The sequence below is a fragment of the Erythrolamprus reginae genome, unplaced genomic scaffold (assembly GCF_031021105.1).
Source record: "Erythrolamprus reginae isolate rEryReg1 unplaced genomic scaffold, rEryReg1.hap1 scaffold_381, whole genome shotgun sequence".
Taxonomy (NCBI): Eukaryota; Metazoa; Chordata; class Lepidosauria; order Squamata; family Dipsadidae; genus Erythrolamprus; species Erythrolamprus reginae.
In genome coordinates, this window is record NW_027248748.1 from 1 (window position 1) to 21,574 (window position 21,574).

General features: G+C 39.6%; 1 protein-coding gene across 3 annotated transcripts; it reads left to right on the forward strand.

The window, feature by feature from the left end:
- Window positions 1–4,146: 4,146 nt before the first annotated feature.
- On the forward strand, window positions 4,147–21,363 carry LOC139156175 (transmembrane protein 94-like). 3 transcript variants are annotated; one of them, XM_070731464.1, is made up of 10 exons: window positions 4,147–4,264; window positions 5,582–5,709; window positions 8,105–8,241; window positions 11,990–12,192; window positions 14,373–14,524; window positions 14,660–14,762; window positions 17,489–17,575; window positions 18,303–18,419; window positions 19,851–19,907; window positions 20,916–21,363. In XM_070731464.1, the coding sequence occupies exons 1-10, from the start codon at window positions 4,151–4,153 to the stop codon at window positions 20,922–20,924; spliced, it is 1,107 nt and encodes a 368-aa protein (XP_070587565.1). In that variant the 5' UTR covers window positions 4,147–4,150; the 3' UTR covers window positions 20,925–21,363. The 3 variants fall into 3 exon arrangements, with proteins under 3 accessions (XP_070587565.1, XP_070587564.1, XP_070587568.1); XM_070731463.1 differs by lacking the exon at window positions 20,916–21,363 and having other exon boundaries at window positions 19,851–20,349; XM_070731467.1 differs by lacking the exons at window positions 18,303–18,419; window positions 19,851–19,907; window positions 20,916–21,363 and adding an exon at window positions 18,183–18,296.
- The last annotated feature ends 211 nt before the right edge of the window (window positions 21,364–21,574 follow it).

A 21,574-nucleotide genomic window follows, 5' to 3' on the forward strand; every position in this document is an offset into this window, starting at 1 on the left:
TTTTCATAGCCTGCTGTGACAAATTATGGACTAATTAGTTTATTTCAGCAGGTACCATACAACTAGAGTTGAATAACCACTAAATTAGGTCAGTGAAAGGCCTAGTAAAGATGTGAGCACAGCCTATAAGTTAGCTTTTACTCATTAGGGGTTTTTTTCTGTGCTCAATGGGTAAATAGTTTGTTGGATAGTTTATGATTCATATCTTATGTGAACCCAGAAAATGGGTTAATTGTATAATTGTGTAGTATGAAGTTAGCCAATGAGAACACAAACTGTGTACGGTCTATAGGAGTTAGATCTGCTGACATAATTAATTTTCTATGTCTGCATCATGTGAGAAAATGAAAATAAGCATAGGAGGTCAGAGAACATGGTTGCAAGGTCTGAAGGGGGAACTTGGATCGAGGGAGAAATGTTGGGGGGGGGAAAGGAAATGTCTGATACAGCTTTAGTTTCGATCATTTCTGCACTTTGGACTCCCTCAGTTACTTCTTCAAGCAGATAACAATATTGCATAAAGGGGTGGAATGCTCTAGAGATGGGGAACGGATGCAGTGGTGGTTTGCTTCTGGTTCGGACAGTTTCTTAGAACCGGTAGCTGCAGCAGTGGGAGGCTCCGCCTACCCACCTGGGACACTTCTGCGCATGTGCAGACGTTTCTGCACATTGCGTGCATAAGAACATAAGAGCCATGCTGAATTGGGCCAAAGCCCATTGAGTCCAGCATTCTATGTCACACAGTGGCCCACCAATTGTACGTGGGGATCTTTATTATTTATTATTTATTTATTAATTTGACTTCTATGCCGCCCAATCCCGAGGAGCAGAAAGAGAAGGCAAAACCCTCCCTTTCCCTTGACCCCCAACAAATGGTACCAAGGGAATCCTGCCTGCCTCAACCAACACTTGCAACTGGTCCGTGCATGCAAACCGGTGGCAAACTGATTCAGAACCCACCACTGAACTAGTCCTGATCTCTCAGGTAAAATACCACAAATGACGTAACTCCACAATGGCTAAAGTCCTGTATGAACTAAGACACTGGGGTTTATAAATCATTTAAATGCCATGATAAATTAAAATAAACCCAGCCAATTATGACTTTTTTTAGTTAACAAACTGTAATTTGTATATGTTAATCAGGTTAATAGAAGTTGGGTTTTGGTAATGTCTACATTGTTTGATCCTAATAACAGAAAAAAAAACTATTGAAGTATCCTAATCTTGCCTTTTTGCTGCCAGATGAGAGTGTCAATTCTGCACTTTCTAGACTAAAAATCTAAGAGATTTGTGGCAGCTCTTGTTTCTCACATCCATTTGTCATAAATCCCCATGTTTGGGGAATTGGACTATACAGTATTTGTATTCTGGTATTAATCTAATAATAATAATAATAATAATAATAATAATAATATAAAACATTAATATAAAATAACCAGTGTCATAAAATCACGAACTACACAATCGTACACATTCAACCCAGTTAATCATACAACAGAGGTTAGAGGTCAGAAAACACAACAAAAGGGGGAGGTAATCATCCCCACGCCTGCCGACAGAGGTGAGTCTTCAGCATTTTATGGATGGCGAGGAGGGTGGGGGCTATTTGAATCTCTGGAGGGAGTTGATTCCAGAGGGCCGGGGCTGCCACAGAGAAGGCTCTTCCCCTGGGTCCCACCAACCAACATTGCTTAGTTGACGGAACCCAGAGAAGGCCAACTTTGTGGGACCTAATCGGCCGCTGGGATTCATGCAGCTGAAGGCAGTCCTGTTTCATCCAGAAACCAAAGCCATATGCACAGCAGAGATTTTTACAATATTTTACATGTTCAGAGCAGTACAGAGAAATAGTGGAGTTATACTATATATAAAGGAGGTGATTAGTGTAATGCAGTGCTTCCCAAACCTGGATAAATTCCCTAAATTGGTTAGAGATATTTTTTTCTTTCAACACATGAAGCTATTATCCAATCACAACAGGGGCATCAAAATTGTCTTTAAATGTTTTACCTACACTGGGGAGAAAGGACGTTTTGGAAAATGTTTTAGATAATGAAGGAAAAAGTTTGGGAAGTACTTGTCTAATGGCTGAAGAACAGTTTGTCCTGGTGCTCATACTTTTATCAGTTAGAATTCTTGTACCGTAGGAAGAAGTTGTAAAAGATTTCACTTAACAATATTCAAGAAGAAAATACCTCTGTAGATGTTGAATAAGCCTTTTATGGAGATGGAGAATCTTGTTACAGAATTGAGCTATATTGAGAATTGGGAAAAGGGGTCAAAAACTTCACTGTTCTATAGTTATTCATTATGTCTGAGTATCAATCGTCAGGCTTGGTGGCCTCTGCTTACAGGTTTCATTTCTACTTCTTAGTTTGTACTTATTGAAAATCTATGCAAAATAAGTGGACCCAAACTGGTACCAGAATTTTCCTTTTGGCTTTATGGTTAATATAGGGGAATTATGTTTATTTACCATACTGCTGGTGTAGTCTGGTTGCCTTCTAAAAAAACAAAAAAAAACAAACAAAAAGGAGCAATTTTTCCTAGAACTAGCCAAATAGGAACATTGCATCAGGCTTTATTCTTAGTTGTGCCACATATGAAATATCATAATTTGATCTGTGTGGTATGACAGTTTCTTTTTTACAAGGCAGATCTAGGAGGGAGAATAGCAGCAAATAGTTTGGCTTGGTGGACAAAGCCAGAAATTCTACAAGGAAGTTGATTGTTTGAGACACTCATTCTTTGGCAGTTGTCCTGGGTTTGTCCTTGGCAACTTTGGCTTCGGTAGATCAACATTTTGGGCTGGAGACGCATGAAGAACACCTTCATAATTGTCATTATTTATTACTGCTTACCATGATATGTGAATCAGGCAGGATTTATCTATTTTTAGAAGTTAACCACATTCAAGATACAGTGGTACTTAAGAATGCCTCTACTTGAGAACTTTTCTAGATAAGAACTGGGTGTTCAAGATTTTTTCCCCTTTTCTTAAGAACCATTTTCTACTTAAGAACCCGAGCCCAGAAAAATTTCCCAGGAAATTTGAGAGCGGCACGAAGGCCTGGCCAGTCTCCTGCCATTCCCCCTTTAATCCTGGCCATCTGGGCTGCCAGAGGAGCCTTTTGGTGGCGCTTAAGGAGGCCTTCTCTGGGCACTTGGAAAAGGAATAAACCTCTGCCAGCGCCCAGAGAAAAGAAACGCTCCCTTCGCTCTGGGCAGCCAAGGAGTCACCATAGCGAAGGAAAGGCACCAGCTACAAAGTGAGCAAACGAGAGGAGAGGGGAGCTCTTCAGCATGAGAAGGAAGAGGCAGCAGGCAGCAGCAGCAGGAGGCAGTGTATGGGAGGCAGCCTCACGCCGGGTGTATTGGAGGCGTGTGCTCTTCCTCGCCGCCTCAGAATCCCCCTTTTTTTTAAGCCTTAAAGTTTTGGATTTTTTTAATTCCCCTCACCTCACCTTCTTCCTACGGCAGCGACTCTCCTCCTCCTCTTCTGCCCCCTCCTCCCCCCACCCCAATTCCGAGCTTGTATTTCTTTCCTAATGGGTTTGCACGCATTATTTGCTTTTACATTGATTCCTATGGGGAAAATTGCTTCTACTTAAGAACCTGGTCATGGAGCAAATTAAGTTCTTAAGTAGAGGTACCACTGTACTTTACTTTCAGAAGTAAATTACTCAGAATGCAGTCCCCTCTGCAGTTCTTGAAATTGAGCATAATATGCTGGGACGCTTAAGTGTTCAGTCTGGAATGAAATGTCTCTTGTCAGCTCCTGTTCCAATTGAGTTTATACAGCAGAATTTTCTAATGTGGCTTTCACCAACTTTGTGTCCTCCAGATACATGGAACATTTTTTTCACCTGAGACAAATGTAAGCTGATAGTATATATAGTAGGAAATCCCCTCCCCCCCTTTTCAATACTTTGAAAACAGAATAATGTCATCCCATAAGAAAAAAAGTGTCAGTTGAAGCTTCATTACTCTTGTGTTTAAAGTATTATTATGGACAAAGATATGCCAGTTCTTTTGGGAGATAGGTCATTTCTAAGTACATATAACTTGTTTGAGGAGATGACACAGGATTTGGTAGGAAAAAAACTGTGAAGAAATACTAGATCTGCCTTTTGCTGTTCAGGATGAAATGACTACAGATTTGGGTCTGACCACAACAAAAGCCCTAACTATTCTGAGAGACCAGCTATCAACACTGCTGGAAGGACATCAGAAGGAAAGGAAGAAGGTGATTTCATGGAAGGTAAGCATTGCAACTTTGTGAAGTAGGTATTCCTCTCAGTTTTATACGTTCTTATGTTTTTAAAGAGCATCCTGTGCATTTTAGGTAAACAATAAACAAGGGCACTTATTGTAGAATAAGTAAGAAAGCAAGATTGTTATTTATTTATTTATTTACTATAGAAAGGCATAAGGCCAGCCATCTTATTCAGATACCTCTAGACAACTATCAAGCATAAAACAGAAACATACCAATACAGTGGTACCTCAGTACCTGACTGCTTCAAAACCCATTGAATTTGGTATTTGATGCATTGTGATAGGACGATGGGGATAGCTGCAGAGAACAGACAGGAAGTCAGCCATGCTTGGAAGGTCACTGACATAGAAAAAGGGGCAGACAGGAAGTTCTCCCCAGCCAAAACAAAGGGTCATGTGGTAAGTCACATGGTTTGTTTGGTACTTGTCATTTTTAGTACTTGTTGCATCTGCCAAAAACAAATTATTGACGAGTACCAAGTAACCACTGTACAAGGATTGGGAAAACTTTTAAAAGATGCTAGATCAGAAATCAATCCAGTCAGCTCAAGGTAAAAATGCAAAGCATTACTAAACATTGGAATAAGACATTTAATTTTCAGTTTACGTGTGAGCAATCAGCATTTAGATAACATGGACTTAGTTCCTCTGAAGCTGGAGGAAAGTGGTAGTAGTTGGGGAAATATATGGAAATTGCTGAGTTGGTGAATAATCTGTTATAGAAAATACTTTTTTTCTCTGTCAGTACTTCCTGTTGTATAGACGCTATCCACCTATAATGTAGGTGTGTGGATTTGAGGTAACTAAAAAAATTTCAGCAGTAGGGCATAACTGGGATGAGAATGAGGTCACCATGAGGTCCAGGAGAAAATTATATGCCAAGCTTTAATTTGGGATATAATTTTTTTAATAGTTAGATTTGCTGGATTTATTGTTGTAAAGGTTGCTAGTAACCTTTACCATTCAGGGAATGAAAAGTGATAATCCCAGAGTGTCTAATTTCTATGATATTTGCTGCTGTTGAGAGGCTACAATAAAGAACTAGCATTCTTTGTAGACAGGGCTTTTGAACATCTGTCTGTCTGTTTCTTTGGCTGTCTATGTGTCTACCTACCTATATAGGTCTATCAGTCTATTATGCATGGAGTATGGATAACAAGAATATTGTACGTACCTACTATGCTTGCAATGCAATGTAACTTAGTTCCATTGTTGTTTCTCTTAATTTTTGCACTTGAATAATAAATTCTAGTTTCCATTTGTGAATGTAACCCCATTCTTTATACGTTTCCTATTGAAGGAAGTATGGAAGGCAAGTTTTCTATATCATGGAAACCGTTGTTCCTGTTTTCACTGGCCAGGGGCATCTCTGATGCTTTTAACTATGCTGCTACTACTCTGCTGCTATGGGAGCCAACCCCAAGGAAGGTAAGTAATGTAAACATTTTCTTATCCTTCAATTCATATAGAAAACCATTGATATTCTATGGAAAACCATAAGCATGTTTGCTTTTTTGGATAATTGCACTTTAACGATTTTACACAAACTCAACTTGGATTGTTTAGGATTTATTAAACTCACGAATGGTTTCCACTCAGATTGAAAGCACATTACAATAATAGTATCTTAATCTGGTTACTACTGTATGTGTGTGTGTGTGTGTGTGTGTGTGTGGATTATAATGGATTCCTCAAACACCATAATTTATATTATATATAAATTTTATGTTATATTATATATATTTAGAACTGCCCCCACCCTCCCTGTCTTTTGTAAACTACTCAAGACTCATTTATACTGCCAGGCATGGGGGAGTTGAGATATTCCTTCCCCCTAGGCCATTACAAGTTATGCATGGTATGTCTATGTGTATGTTTGGTTTTATAATAAGGGTTTTTAGTTGTTTTATTATTGGATTGTCACATGCTGTTTTTATCATTGCTGTTAGCCACCCTGAGTCTACGGAGAAGGGCAGCATACAAATCCAATAAATTATTATTAATAATAATAATTATTATTATTTATACTTTCCATAATATGAATCCAAGATCCACCAGAAACCACCTCCTTATATATGGATATGGAATAGAAACACTGTTAAGATTTAAGTATGTGGATAGGCTCATAAGCGACCATGTGATTAGTGGAAAGCTAGTAGGATTGTTGATTCGGCTATGCAACTGCCTAATCATTCTTAAGATTTTACACTTTATTTCCCTTTTTGGTTGTCTTCATGCTTATGAAACTGTCCCACATATTTTTGAAAGACTGCTATGAATATTTTCCCCCAGAACTTGCTTTAAAATTGGGCATTCAGTTTGGTGGAGAGTCCTGCGGCCACCAGTGCCTGGCCTTGATCTTATGTCTTTTTAAAAATGAAGTTTAATGAAAGAAATTTTGAGAGGTGTGACTTTATAGTCAGTCCTTAAAACCAAAGGACTGAAGCTGTTTATTTTCAGGAACCTGAACAGTTTCAGTGCAAGATGCCTTGCGGCTTCAAGTGAAGGATAAAATTTGATGTTTTAAAATTTTGAATGAATAAAATGTAATGGTATTTCATGAGCTTGAGTTATTTATGGGAAAAAAATAAGCAAGCAAGCAAGCAAGCAAGCAAGCAAGCAAGCAAGCAAGCAAGCAAGCAAGCAAGCAAGCAAGCAAGCAAGCAAGCAAGCAAGCAAGCAAGCAAGCAAGCAAGCAAGCAAGCAAGCAAGCAAGCAAGCAAGCAAGCAAGCAAGCAAGCAAGCAAGCAAGCAAGCAAGCAAGCAAGCAAGCAAGCAAGCAAGCAAGCAAGCAAGCAAGCAAGCAAGCAAGCAAGCAAGCAAGCAAGCAAGCAAGCAAGCAAGCAAGCAAGCAAGCAAGCAAGCAAGCAAGCAAGCAAGCAAGCAAGCAAGCAAGCAAGCAAGCAAGCAAGCAAGCAAGCAAGCAAGCAAGCAAGCAAGCAAGCAAGCAAGCAAGCAAGCAAGCAAGCAAGCAAGCAAGCAAGCAAGCAAGCAAGCAAGCAAGCAAGCAAGCAAGCAAGCAAGCAAGCAAGCAAGCAAGCAAGCAAGCAAGCAAGCAAGCAAGCAAGCAAGCAAGCAAGCAAGCAAGCAAGCAAGCAAGCAAGCAAGCAAGCAAGCAAGCAAGCAAGCAAGCAAGCAAGCAAGCAAGCAAGCAAGCAAGCAAGCAAGCAAGCAAGCAAGCAAGCAAGCAAGCAAGCAAGCAAGCAAGCAAGCAAGCAAGCAAGCAAGCAAGCAAGCAAGCAAGCAAGCAAGCAAGCAAGCAAGCAAGCAAGCAAGCAAGCAAGCAAGCAAGCAAGCAAGCAAGCAAGCAAGCAAGCAAGCAAGCAAGCAAGCAAGCAAGCAAGCAAGCAAGCAAGCAAGCAAGCAAGCAAGCAAGCAAGCAAGCAAGCAAGCAAGCAAGCAAGCAAGCAAGCAAGCAAGCAAGCAAGCAAGCAAGCAAGCAAGCAAGCGAAATAAAGTATTCAGAAGTTGGTCAGACTGGTAGCTTAATTTTATTCTATTGCAGTTAGCAATGGGGTGTACATACTGTATAACTCTGTTACCTCACATTCTTTTATGAACAGTCGGCTGAGACATAGGGTCTCTCTAATAGTTGACTATCCTGAGAGAACTGAAGAGCAATATTTTATGTGTTATAATCTCACTTACTTTCTTGCTATGGTTGGGATGATTTGAATGAATAGGAGTTGTAAATCCTTCCTGGGTTAAAGCAGAGGTTTCCTTATTAACTCCTGTTGGCATTTATAGGTAGAATCAAACCTGCTCTGGATCTGATCGTAATTCTTTTAGCCACTTAAAAAGCCTCATGTTTTGCTTTAAACAGTGAAGGTTCAGAAATCGTAAATGCCTTGGCACTGTTCTTCCTGGTGCTACTTGACCTCTTTGTGATTGGACGGCAAGAAAGGATGAAACGCCAAGAAATTGAGAGCAGACTTCGGAAAATCATCAGCAGAATAAATGGTAAGATCCTCCTCCCTTAGTCTTTTTCCTCCTTTATTATTTTTGTTACCCTATGTCGAACTTGTGGCCTATAGGCTGGATGCATCATGTGCTGTCCATGCCAACCCCCAGTTTGGTGAAGGGGGGAAAAGTTGTGATATGTCACGTGACGACAACGTGGGACTGTGAGTTTGACATCCCTGCCCTATGTAGGTGTGGCTGCATCCTTTTCAACATCAAATCTTAGAACTATTGCCATTGATTTTATTACCATATTTTTTGGAGTATAAGATGCACCTCCCTCCCCCAAAAGAGAGTGGAAATGTTGGTGTGTCTTATACACCGAATATGGCCATTTTTGCTATCTGAAAGCCCTGCCCCATTCCATTTTTGTGAACAATGGGCCCACTTTTCACAAAAATGGGGTAGATAAGAGGGTCTGGGAAGCCTGCAGAGAGCTCCTGGGTGCTAGGAGATGGCAGAAATGCCTCAGGTTTTGTGGGAAAAGGGCCATTTTTCTTGCAAAAATGGGGTGGGCAAAGGGTCTGTAGAAAGCTCCTGGGGACTGGGGAAAGGCAAAAATGTCCCCATTTTGTGAAAAAATGGGAGAAAAATGGCCTGTTTTCACAAAGATTAGGGCATTTTTGGCATCCCCCATCAACCAGGAGCTCCCAGCAGGCTTCCCAGACCCTTTGTCCATCCCATTTTTGTGAAAAAAATGACCCTTTTTTGCAAAAACAGCTTTTTTTTGCTTTCTAATTACCTCATCTAGCATGACTGGAGGAGGAATTCTGGGAGTTAAAGTCCTAAAGTCTTAGTCTTAAAGCTGTAAACATTTGAAGACCCCTGGGTTAGGGATTAGGGGTGCAAGGGTCTTTAAACTTGACAAGCTTAAGATTTGTGGACTTCACCTCCAGTTCCTGAGCTAGTATGACTGGATGAGGAATTCTGGGAGTTGAAGTCCACTAGTCTTAAAGTTGTCAAGTTTGAAGTTTGTAAAATGTATACATGGTTGTAAAAAGTATTCTACTACAGTGATATTTTATTAAATAATATATTACTACACCATTTGGTTCAGTATACTTTTTTCCTTGTTTTCCACCTCTAAAATCTAGGTGCATTTTTAAAATCCGGTGTGTCTTATACTCCAAAAAATACATACGGTATTTATTTCATAGATTTATGTCCTACTTTTCATTCAAGAATTTAAGACAGTGCATATAAGTTACATATATATAAGTTACATACATACACAAATATATATATAGACGTGTCCTCAATTTTTCCTTATTCCAGTTACTGCATTGTTGCCACAGTATCCTGCAACTTATATTTTAGGACAGTAATAGAAATACTTTTTTCTTTTTGAAAATTTTCTATACTTGTAAATCATGTATTCATTCAAAAAAGGAATTTTGAGTCATGTGCTCCAATATCAGATTATTATTATTATTATTATTATTATTATTATTATTATTTATTAGATTTGTATGCCACCCCTCTCCGGAGACTCGGAGCGGCTTACAACAACAAAACAATACAAATCCAATAGTTAAAAAAGACAATTTAAAAACCCTTAATATAAAAAACAATCATACATCTCATACAAACCATACCTGAAGCAGGAAGGGCCCAGGGGAATCAATTTCCCCATGCCTGACGACACAAGTGGATTTTAAGAAGTTTGCGAAGGCAAGGAGGGTGGGGGCAGTCCTAATCTCTGGGGGGAGTTGGTTCCAGAGGGTCGGGGCCGCCACAGATAAGGCTTTTCCCCTGGGTACCGCAAGATGACATTGTTTCATTGACAGGACCCGGAGAAGGCCAACTCTGTGGGACCTAACAGGTTGCTGGGATTTGTGCGGCAGAAGGCGGTCTCGGAGATATTCTGGTCCGATGCCATGAAGGGCTTTATAGGTCACAACCAACACTTTGAATTGTGACCGGAAACTGATCGGCAACCAATGTAGATTGCAGAGTGTTGGTGTAACATGGGCATACCTGGGGAATCCCATGATTGCTCTCACAGCTGCATTTTGCACGATCTGAAGTTTCCGAACACTCTTCAAAGGTAGCCCCATGTAGAGCGCGTTTCAGTAGTCGAACCTTGAGGTGATGAGGGCACGAGTGACTGTGAGTAGTGACTCCCGGTCTAGGGAGTCACTACTGGGCAAACGCCCCCCTCGCCACAGCTGAAAGATGTTTCTCTAATGTAAGCTGTGGATCGAGGAAGATGCCCAGATACAGGTAGTCCTCAGCTTATAACAGTTTGCTTAGTGATTATTGTTCAGAGTTACAACAGCACTGAAAGTAGCTTATGGCTGTTTTCACACTTATGACCATTGCAGCTTCCCCATGATCACATGATCAAAATTCAGACGCTTGGCAACTGATTCATATTTATAATGATTGCGGTATCCTGCAGTCATGTGATCCCTTTTTGCGACCTCTTGACAAGCAAAGTCAATGGGGAATCCAGATTAATTTAACAACCTTGTCACTAATTTGACAACAATGATTCACTTTAACAAATGTTGCAAGATAAGTCGTAAAATGTGTCAAAACACATTTAACAAATATTTCACTTAACAACAGAAATGTTGGACTTAATTGTAATCATAATTTGTCGACTAGCTATATATTAAGTGTTTACACAAAAGGAAATAAAAGCTAAGCATTAGTAGATATCTATGACAGTAACTGCAAGTAACATAAAAAATATTTAAATTAAATTAAATATAAGCTTGAAATTAAAAAAAAAATCTTTACATAAATACATTTTAACGTAGCACCAGAAATGATACTTTCTGTGGCTGGATATTCTGAAATCAGGCTGCCACTATGGAGAAAAACGTCTCATATCTATGGACAAAGGATAATCTTAAAACACATGAAACTTGATAAGGACCCCTGGCCAAATCACTGCTGCTGGTTTTGTTCCCTTATTTCCCTCCTTCCGGATATCCATCCTGTTCTGTCTTCTCTGAGCAAACATATTACTTGCCAAAATTATCCAGATGTTGAGATTTTTGATGGACTATAGAGAAAGCTGCAAGAACCACTGCTGCAGTTTACAAACTCTATAGGAAGACAGAACAGATTATTTGTAGCAGATACTAAGCTAATGAATTGCACTGATGCCCATTAAAATGGATGTTTTATGAAGTGTGTGTAGGAGATGTTGAAGAACTGGAAGATTGAAAAAACAGTAAATGGGGAGAGTCTAACTCCCTCTTGCCATGGTTGAAACGAATATAGTTTTTCTAAAATGGCATGGATGCCAACAGATTCGGGAGGATTGTGTTAATTAATACCGTGGTTGGAAGGATAAGGTTAGGCTTTTAATTTGACCTTAAAATGAACTCAGAATAAATTTCTGCTGCATCTGAAATCTGGATCAATGTTTAGCAGTATGACCTTAGTAGATGGGACCTCATTAAATAATCCCTTCATGCATGGTGGGTGGCCAAAAAGAAATTATTTATACAACATTGGAAAGAGAGGTCTACACATGATTTGCAATGGTGGATTGCCAGTACATTTTGTTTGTTAACCTTAAATGACAGTTTTTTCAAGAGAGAAGAAAGGAATGAAGCTAACAAACTATTCTTATTTTCTGGTACTGTTCTGGTGTTCTGTTTCCTCCTGGAATATTTTTCCTATTATTGTCAGTATCTATATTACAATGATATATATTTGTGTGTTTGATATCTTTATTTTTCTACTGGTACCACTTGTTTAATAACCATTTTCTGTTAATCTGATATTTCAGATGCTTTAAAAGATAGCAAAGAACTCATCTGGACAAAAACTATGTACCCTGACCTTCACATGCCCTTTGCACCATCCTGGTCGCTCCACTGGGTCTATAGGGATGGTCACCTTGTCAACCTCCCAGTAAGCCTGTTGGTACAAGGTGATATTGTTGCTCTGAGGCCAGGCCAGGAATCCTTCACCTCTCTTAGAGGGATTAAGGTAACTCAGATTTTTCTTCTTGATGGTAATGATGATGCTGAAGTAAAAAAGAAGAATTTGGCATGTCCAAAGTCTGATTCTGGGGTTTGGGGGGATTCAAAGTATTTAATATTTTTCTACATAAACATGAGTATTAGAAACACCTGTAAATTTCTTCCTAAAAGGGCCATAATTAAAAATTTCTTTTAAAAATGGAAACCAAATAGTTCAGAAAACATTAGCATATACAGCTTGTGACAAAGTGAATTCTTTCTGTAACAACAACAACAGAATTGGAAGGGACCTTGGAGGTCTTCTAGTCCAACCCCCTGCTTGGACAGGAGGCCCTACGCTACTTCAGACAAATGGTTATCCAACATCTTCTTAAAAACTCCCAGTGCTGGAACATTCACAACTTCTGGAGGCAAGCCGCTCCACTGATTAATTATTCTAACTGTCAGGAATTTTCTCCTTAGTTCTAAGTTGCTTCTCTCCTTGATTAGTTTCCACCCATTGCTTCTTGTCCTACCCTCAGATGCTTTGGAGAATAGCCTGACTCCCTCTTTGTAGTGGCAACCCCTGAGATATTGGAACATTGCTATCATGTCCCCCCCCCCCCAGTCCTTCTTTTCATTAAACTAGACATACCCAGTTCCTGCAACAGTTTTTTATATGTTTTAGCCTCCAGTCCCTTAATCATCTTGGTTGCTCTTCTCTGTACTCTTTCTAGAGTCACAACATCATTTTTATATCGTGGTGATCAAAATTGAATGCAGTATTCCAAGTGTGGCTTTACCAAGGCATTATGTAGTGGTATCAACACTTCAAGTGATCTTGGTTTTATTCCCCTGTTAATGGAGACTAGAACTGTGTTGGCTTTTTTGGCAGCTGCTGCACATTGCTGGCTCATATTTAAATGGCTGACCACTAGGACTCCAAGATCCCTCTCACAGTTACTACTGTTGAGCAAGGTATCACAAAAACTATACCTGTGCAGTTTGTTTTTGTTGCCTAAATGTAGAACCTTACTTTTTTCACTGTATCTTGAGCCTATCTTCTGGAGAGTTGGCTATTCCTGCCAGTTTGGTGTCATCTGCAAATTTGATGAGTTCCCCATCTATCCCTTTGTCCAAGTCTTTGATGAAGATATTGAAAAGTACTAGGCCTAAAACAGAGCCTTTGGTACTCCACTGCATACTTTACTCCATGTTGATTCTGTTCTGTTGAGCACTATGCGTTGAGTGCGGTTGGTTAGCCAGTTTTGAATCCCTCTGGTGGTGCTGCTGCCTAAACATTTTTCAACTTTATCTAGTAGTAGGTTATGGTCTACTTTATCAAATGCCTTATTGAAGTCCAAGTAAATTAAATCAACAGCATTCTCTGGTCCACTAATTTTGTCATTTTATCAAAGAATGCAATAAGATTAGTCTGGCATGATCTGTTTTGAACAAACCCATATTGGCTTTTGGTTATTACTTTGTTTACTTCTAGGTGTTCGTTGATTCATTGCTTGATTATCTTTTCCAGAATCTTCCCTGGTATTGAGGTCAGGCTGATAGGTCTGTAATTTCCTGGATCTATTTTTTTCTGTTTTTTGAACAACGGATTTAAAACAATGGGATTTAAAATAATGGGAAGAACGGATTTTAAACAATAACAAATAACAATAGCACTTAGACTTATATACTGCTGCCTTCACAGTGCTTTACAGCCCTCTCTAAGTGGCTTACAGTCAGCACATTGCCCCCAACAATCTGGGTCTTCATTTATTGGACCTTGGAAGGATGGAAGGGTCAGTCAACCTTGAGCTGGTCAGGATCAAACTGCTGGCAATCGGCACAGTTAGTCTGCAATACTGCATTCTAGCCACTGGACCACCACAGCCACCATGCATGGCATGTTATTGCTTCTTCAGCTTGGTGGACCTTTTCATTTTAACTTAATTGTTCATTGATCTGTTTTCATTTTTTAAGAAGTAAGTTACCGTTAGATACCTTGAAGGTTCTGTGAGCAGAAAAGGAAGGTTCATATAATAATGCTATAAAAGATTATTGTGTCAGCCAAGCAACAGTAAATTATATGTTTTAGTAAAGTAAGATGTACTATTGATGGTTGCTTAAAGAAGTTTGAACTTTCTGTAAGATACTTGAGTTGCCTGTTTTTTAGACAACTTCTGTCACTCTCTCATCTTTTTCTAATAGGATGATGAACACATTGTCTTAGAACCAGGGGATCTGTTTCCTCCTTTCTCTCCCCCACCCTCCCCCAATGGGGATGTGAAGAAAGGACCCCAGAATCCCCAGATGTTTCGACTTTTTCGGGTCACAAAAACACCAGTGATTGACAATGTTCGGTAAGTTCTTAATTCTTGAATAGAGCTTTTTCTCAAAGCATAACAGAGATTTGCTGGGTACAAAGCTAGCAAAAGGTAATGCGTTACTGACAGTGTTTTTAAGATCCTCAGTGACTTTTCATTTGTTTGTTTCAGGTTATGTTTAGACATGGGTTTATCACGGCGTGTGACTGCTCTAGATAACGAGAGATTCACAGTTCAGTCAGTGATGCTGAAATTTGCTGTTCCTGTTGTGCTGGTATGTGTAATTGGTTGAAAGAAGCTGCTCTTTGGTTTTGGTCCAATCAAGTTCCAGTTGACTAGGAGTATCCCAATGAGTGATGGTTTTCTGTGCCTTTGAAGAAATCATCCTTGATTCTTTTTTTGCAAGTCTTGAGTATTCATTTGTAGAAATAGGAAAAACTGTTTTATGTACAGAAGAGAACTAGGCAAAACTGATGGAGCAGTTTTGTGGGGAGAAAGAAAGAGAGGAGATAATTGTTACAATCGTAGACCAGCAAAAAAGAATAGAAGGTAGATTAACTAAACCTTGATCCTTTTCTTTCCCTCTCAGTCTCACTATTAAGATGGGCATATTGGGTAGCCAGGTTGTAAAGAAAGGTGGGAATGTATGTTAGCAGCTAAAGCAATATATCTGCAGTGTCCATTTTTAAAAATGTTTGATCTGGATACAGCAGTGCATGATATTGGGACCTCTAGTTTTGACTATTGTAACGGACTGAATAAGACTGCTTTAAAAATGTTTGCAAACCTCAGTCAAAATATTGATGGTGACCTGTTCCAGGTAAAACGACTTCAGTGGCTACTGGTCCTTTCCGAACACAGTTTAAAACTCTTTATTTGGAAAATAACATATACTGTATGTTTCAGAGTATAAGGTGCACCGGAGTATAAGACTCACCTTAGTTATTGGGGAGGAAAACAGGGGAAAAAAAGTCTGCCTACCAGTTATTCATCTGGCTAGCGTCCTTAGTCTGGTAAGCTCCAGCACATTATTTTATCCCCTGGTTAAGGCTGGAAAAAAACCTTATTCAGCAAGAATAACAGTGAAGGAGCTTGCAAGCTGGTAAGAGCTGGGAACATCATTAGCACCTTGTTAGGGCTGGAAATAAACTTATTTGGAGCAAGTAGAGCAATGAAAAAAAGTCTGCAAAGACTTAGGGCTGCAAAACATTCTTCAGAGAAAGTAACAATAGAAAAACCTGCAAGTTAAAAGCTGGGAAGATCGTTATCACCTAGTTAGAGTTTTAAAAAATGTTTCGAAAAAAGCTACATTCAGACAAAATTTTTAGCCTCTTTTAGGGAGGAAAAAGGTGCGTCTTTCACTCCAAAAATATGGTATGACTGCTTGGAATTTAAGATCTAGATGAGAGATTCTGCTTTCTGTCATGCCATCATCAGAGACTATTTGGGAGTAGTTTGAAGGCAGAGTCTTTTCAGCAGCTGCTCCCAAGAAAACCAGACAAGTTTGTCTATGGAGATTCATCCCTAACATTCATCCATGTCCTGGTTGTCGGAAAGGTATTTTTTTCAAGAGGCAACTGGAATTTTCATTTTTTTCTTTGAAGACGTTTCGCTTCTCATGCAAGAAGCTTCTTCAGCTGTGACTGGATGTTTGGAAATGGAAGGATTTATACTCCTTGCAGACAGCTAGACATTTGTATTCTTTTAATGGTTTGTTAAAGTCACCTGGAAGTTTACCTGTGTCATCAGGGTCACCTGAGTAGTGTAAATGGGTGTGGAGCCTTCTTGAAACTGTTGAAAGGACTGTATTGTAGATTGGAGGTAGATGATGTCATATCTCTCCCCCTCTATTGAGAGGGGATTGTTCAAACACAGTCCTTTCAACAGTTTCAACCAGGGGTCCCCAAATGTTTTACACAGGGGGCCAGTTCACTGTCCCTCAGACTGTTGAAGGGCCGGACTATAAAAAAACCCCTGCCGTTTTCTTAATGCCACCGCCTTGAAGGAAAAGGAGGAAAGGGAGCCATGGCCGCCCCCGCCTGCCGCGGATGGGCGGGTGCTGAGCCTCTCGGTTGTGGCCTCTCCGCCCCCATCCCCTGCCAGCCCACAAGGGGATGGGGAGTGCACGCGCACGCGCAACATTCAGAATAAGAAAAACCTTCGCCATTCAAAAAAAGAAAAACTTTAGCCGGCCTCGCACTTTCGTCGCTCCCTGACCCCAACTCCAACGCCCAGCTCCATGTAAAATCTCGTGTGCTGCCGTGGGCCGGATAAATTGCATCAGCGGGCCGCATCCAGCCCCCGGGCCGTAGTTTGGGGACCGCTGGAACTTTCAACCATTTGCACCCCTCGGGTGACCCTGAGGACACAAATAAACCCCCAGGTGGCCTCAACGACTCTCTGAAAGGATGCAAATGACCAGCTGTCTGCAAGGAGTAAAAATCTTTCCATTCTTCACCATCTAGTCAGAGTTGAAGAAGCTTCTTGGATAAGAAGCAAAATGTCTTCAAAGAAAAAATCAGAAAGTCCATCTGCCTCTTGAAAAAAGCATCTTTGGGACTAGATCTTATTGGAAGTTGAGGGCAAAATGACTTTTACCCACAGACATATTTCAAAATCAAGCTTGCTAAAGCACTTTTTAGCTAGAAAATGCTGTTTCCTTAGGGTGTTATTGACACATTTTAATTACATTACTTTAATGTTTGGAACTTAAGCTGCCTTGAGCGCTGTTTTCAGAAAATTGCTTGTTTTATTTTCTAAAAAATATATAATGAAAATGACGAAGTCTGCATTCACAGGCTCAGAGTCATCTCTCTGTTTAAACTACAGTAATGGCAAATAAAGTGAACCAATCTATTTGTCTAATGGCCGCTCTAATTTCTTCGATTCACCCCAAATCTGGTCACATTACAATCTTTAAAAGAATAATTATGTTTGATACAGAAGGGTGGGAGTCTGAAAGCTGAGATTTTAATGTTGTTTCCTTTCTTTAAATGGCAGCTTGGCTTCCTGATCACCAATGCCATGCGTTTTTTTTTCATGGCTGGTGGAATAGTCCCTTGGCAGTACATGTTTCTTCAGCTTCAGGTAAAGAAAACTATGCTCTTGTTACCCCCAAATTCATTTTGGTTCTCACTTATCCCCCCACCCAAAAAGAGTATCTTTTGCATTTACTATTAAAAGTGTGTGATGTTCATACTTTTCTAGGTGCTATGTTCCACTATTAAGCTGTGTTCATTAGGGAGGTATTTCACAGTGAGAAGGTAGTGCAGAATGCAGTTATTTGACTTGTTGAAGAACTTTGGAGGAAGCAGGACCCAATTTGCTTCTATTTTGCATTCTGATTTTGGGGTCCTTTTGCTTTTGACAGCAGAAAGGGGACATTCAAGGGAACCCAGTATAATTTGTTGCTACTTGTGTTCAGACCTTTCTGGGAAGCAAGCTCAACATCTTTCTATGATGTCCTGAGATTGCAGCTTCAGGGAACCATGGTACCTGGGCCTATTAGCAGCCCCAGTTTGTTATTTCAGTTCTGCTAATGTACAAGTAAACGTGGCAAGAATTAGTCTTTCATGGAGCTATAGGATGAGGTTTGAGGCCCCTGTGATCCCACCTGTAATTTATCTTTTCTTGCATTCTTCCTTTATTCACCTTTATATTCTGGTATATGTAATTTCTGTGATCTTAAAAACAGGAGGCTTCTGGGACATCTGTAGAATGTCTTTATGGCTTTGGTCATCACTGAATATCTGGAGAGGTGCTGCCTATGCAAAGTGGTTGTACTCACTCATTGTGACTTGGAATGGCATTGCAGGTTAATGGAGTTTTGCCTATCCTCCCACTCCTGTTTCCAGTCCTATGGATTCTTGCCACAGCTTTTGGTGAAGCCAGAGTTCTAGCCCAGATGAGCAAAGCTTCCCCTACATCCTTGGTAAGTATTTAACAATAAAGAGTGGTGGGAGGATGGACTTCTCCTGCCCCCTCCAAAAAAAAAAGGGAATGGAAATTTGCAAACCTCCTTTATGTAATATTGAGAGAGGGAGAGCCTATCTTCCTTCTTTCCCTTTCCCTGCTTTTAAAAAAATATTCTTTGAAATTGAGGTATTCCTGAAGGAGCAGTTAAAGGGATAAAGGGGCAAAACTGAAATTGGTTTGGGCTTTGATCATGAACAAAATGGAAATTATTCAGAGGATCTGATAGACCATCTGCTGGTTGCAATTCTCAACTCTTTTGTTTCCAGACTTCTGTAGAAGGTAGTTGGTAAGTTTCCATTTTAGCTTGCACGGGTCACTTGATTCTGAATTGTTTAACCTCTCTAATGTATAATAACTAGATATTATGTATGTTTTTAGAATTGCAGAACTTATGGGGGTTTACCAATAACAGGAATAATGCTTTTTCTTGATTTTTCTAGATCCTACTGTCAATTGATTTATATCATTCCTGCTTCTTTCTGCTTCTCCTATTCAGTCTTGTTCTGCTCCTTCCATTCCTTCTGCTTCCATCTCTGCTTGCTTGCTGTAGGCATGTAAAGCTTGGTGTCTTACCTTTCCTCTTCCTTTCTCCAGCACCTCCATTGTTTGCTTCAGTGCTCGTATTCTCCGTGTTTCCTTTCTCAGAGTCCAGAAATTGTGGCTCTTTGGGCAATATGCTTACACCCCAAATGTAGACTTGTATCATTGCTCTTTGCCACCTGTAAGCTTAATTGAGTCTTTGCCACTTCTGCTTTAGAGTAGCACTGTCTCTTGTAGTACTTTACCACCAAAACCATCTAGCACAATTCCATGCTCCTGTCCACTTAGTTTATATAGCTCTTTTCCTTTCCATGCTTTACCTTTGTCTGGGGGTTGGAATTAGACTCTTTGTTCTCCCAGCTTGCATGTTTCCGCTTCTTCTCCCAGGCTCTTTAATTTTGCCTTCAACGTTCCTGACTGGTATCCTCTTCAAGTCTTACTCTGAATCACTATCTACTTGATGCTGCTCCTTGCGGTTCCACCTCAACAGCTATCTTGATTATCTTTGCCTCATTTTTAATTTAGGAATGTGTTTGCTTTTAACCAAAAGCTCATTATAAATTTTAATATTAGTCCAAGATTAAGTTCCTGTGTTCCTCAATATCTTTTCATGGTCAAAATGGAGACTTGATTCTTTTGGGCTATTTTTTGGTGTGGTTTCCCCCCCCCCCCCCAATTTGTAAAGGATTATCTGAGGCAGCATACTTTTCATGTAGAGCTTAGCCTACAGAGATCCCATTTCATTCATGTATCCTAGTGGTGACAAGTATTTTCAGAAGGATTTTCTTCATGCATCCCTTCCGAATATCTTGATAGTAACCAATTTTGTTTTATTTTTTTGCTGCAGCTGGCTAAGTTCTCAGAAGACACACTCAGTAGCTACACAGAGGTGGTATCTTCCCAGGTATTATTTTATTGAACAGTCTTGCACCCTGTTCTGTGTTCTTCTGTGCAGTTCATCCTTCCTTGTTGCAAAATGCTTGGGCCTCTTCTTCTTATTTTCTTATGTATCTTTGGCTTGTTGGCACTTTCATTTCGCTATACTGTGATGGTCTGCACGCTTACTGCACACCTTTTCTATATGCTGTTCCCTATAGTTAATGTCTACAGTATCCCGGTTTTGTCTGATTTTAATTTTTTTGAGAACAAAAGGGCATTTGAATTAAGCCTGTGGAATTTTTCAAAAGTTTATTTTAAGGAAGCACATAATTCACATTGCTTGTCTAGATGAGTGAAAATAACCGACAGATGGTCCCAGGGACTGGAAAAAAGCATCCTAAGAATCTCAGGCTGCATATTCTATATCTGTATGTCAGAATTAGATTTAGGAAAGTTAAATAATTGAAACTGGGTATTTATGTGAGATTAGATGGAACAAATGGATGGTAGAATTTCAAAGTTTATCCAGGTAGTCTATATGTTATAATCTGATTAATGGAATACAAACCCCAATCATTCATTACTTCAAACTCTTGAATTGTTCATACTTAGATGTTCAGGTTGCATCACAAGGCCATCTAAACTGAGAAAATAGAATATGCTTTACCATTATCTACAAAAACCAGAGTTTTACCAAAGCAAGAAACAGTTCATTGGTGCAGCTTGTTGATTTCTTCTATCCAAATTAAGAACCAATATGGATTGCTAATTGCATTCAGTAATGATTATATAAGAAATGGTCAAAATTTGGAAATGGGCAAATTTTCTGTGTTATCAATTTCAGGTGGGTGATGATGAACTGGTATCCAATTTTTAGTGCTTTGGATCAATCTTTTGTACTTTGAAATAATACTGCAGAGGGGAAGGAGAGAGAGAAAGAGGGAGGGGGAGAGCATTTATTTTCCCACGTTGAGTTTTTTGTAAAAGAAAACATTAACTAAATGTTTCTTCCATTTTTCTGTGTCACATGAAGATAGACTAAAGAATCTGCATATTTAGCTTTGAGGAAAAAATGACCGAGGAAGACATATGGCAGCACTTTCAAATATCTGAAGAGATGTCTCAGAGAAGAAGGTCAAAACCTGATACCTATTGTTCCAAAGTTGAGGGAATATGGTTTCAGATTACAGGAAGATGGATTCAAATTGAATTTTAGGAAAAAGAAACTATTTAATAATAAGAGCAGTTTGACAGTGGAATGGGCTCCTGTTTATTTGGTGTCTTCATGTCGAGGCTGGATATCCTTCTCTTGTGGATGCTCAAGCTTGGATTCCTGCATGGAGCATAGTTTGAACTTAATAATCTCTTCCAGTTCTATAATTCTAAATGGAATTCTAGCCAGGTGTAGGTGAACAGTGGAATCCTAGCCATAATTGTAGCCATATGAATCCCATTGCAACCTGTTTGTTCAGCATCTATTTCCCACATATTTTAACAAAAGTTTTCATAATTGAAGATATGTGTCTATGTTTTTTTTAAATATCTCAGATTGAACAATCCTCTCCGAATTGTTCCACAAAGCTGAATTTAAGGTGAAAATCAGAATTCTGACTGCACTGATTTTTTAAAGATGCATGTTTGTTTTAGATAGATGTTTGTCAAAATTCAATTTTTTAGAGCTGTATTTGCCAC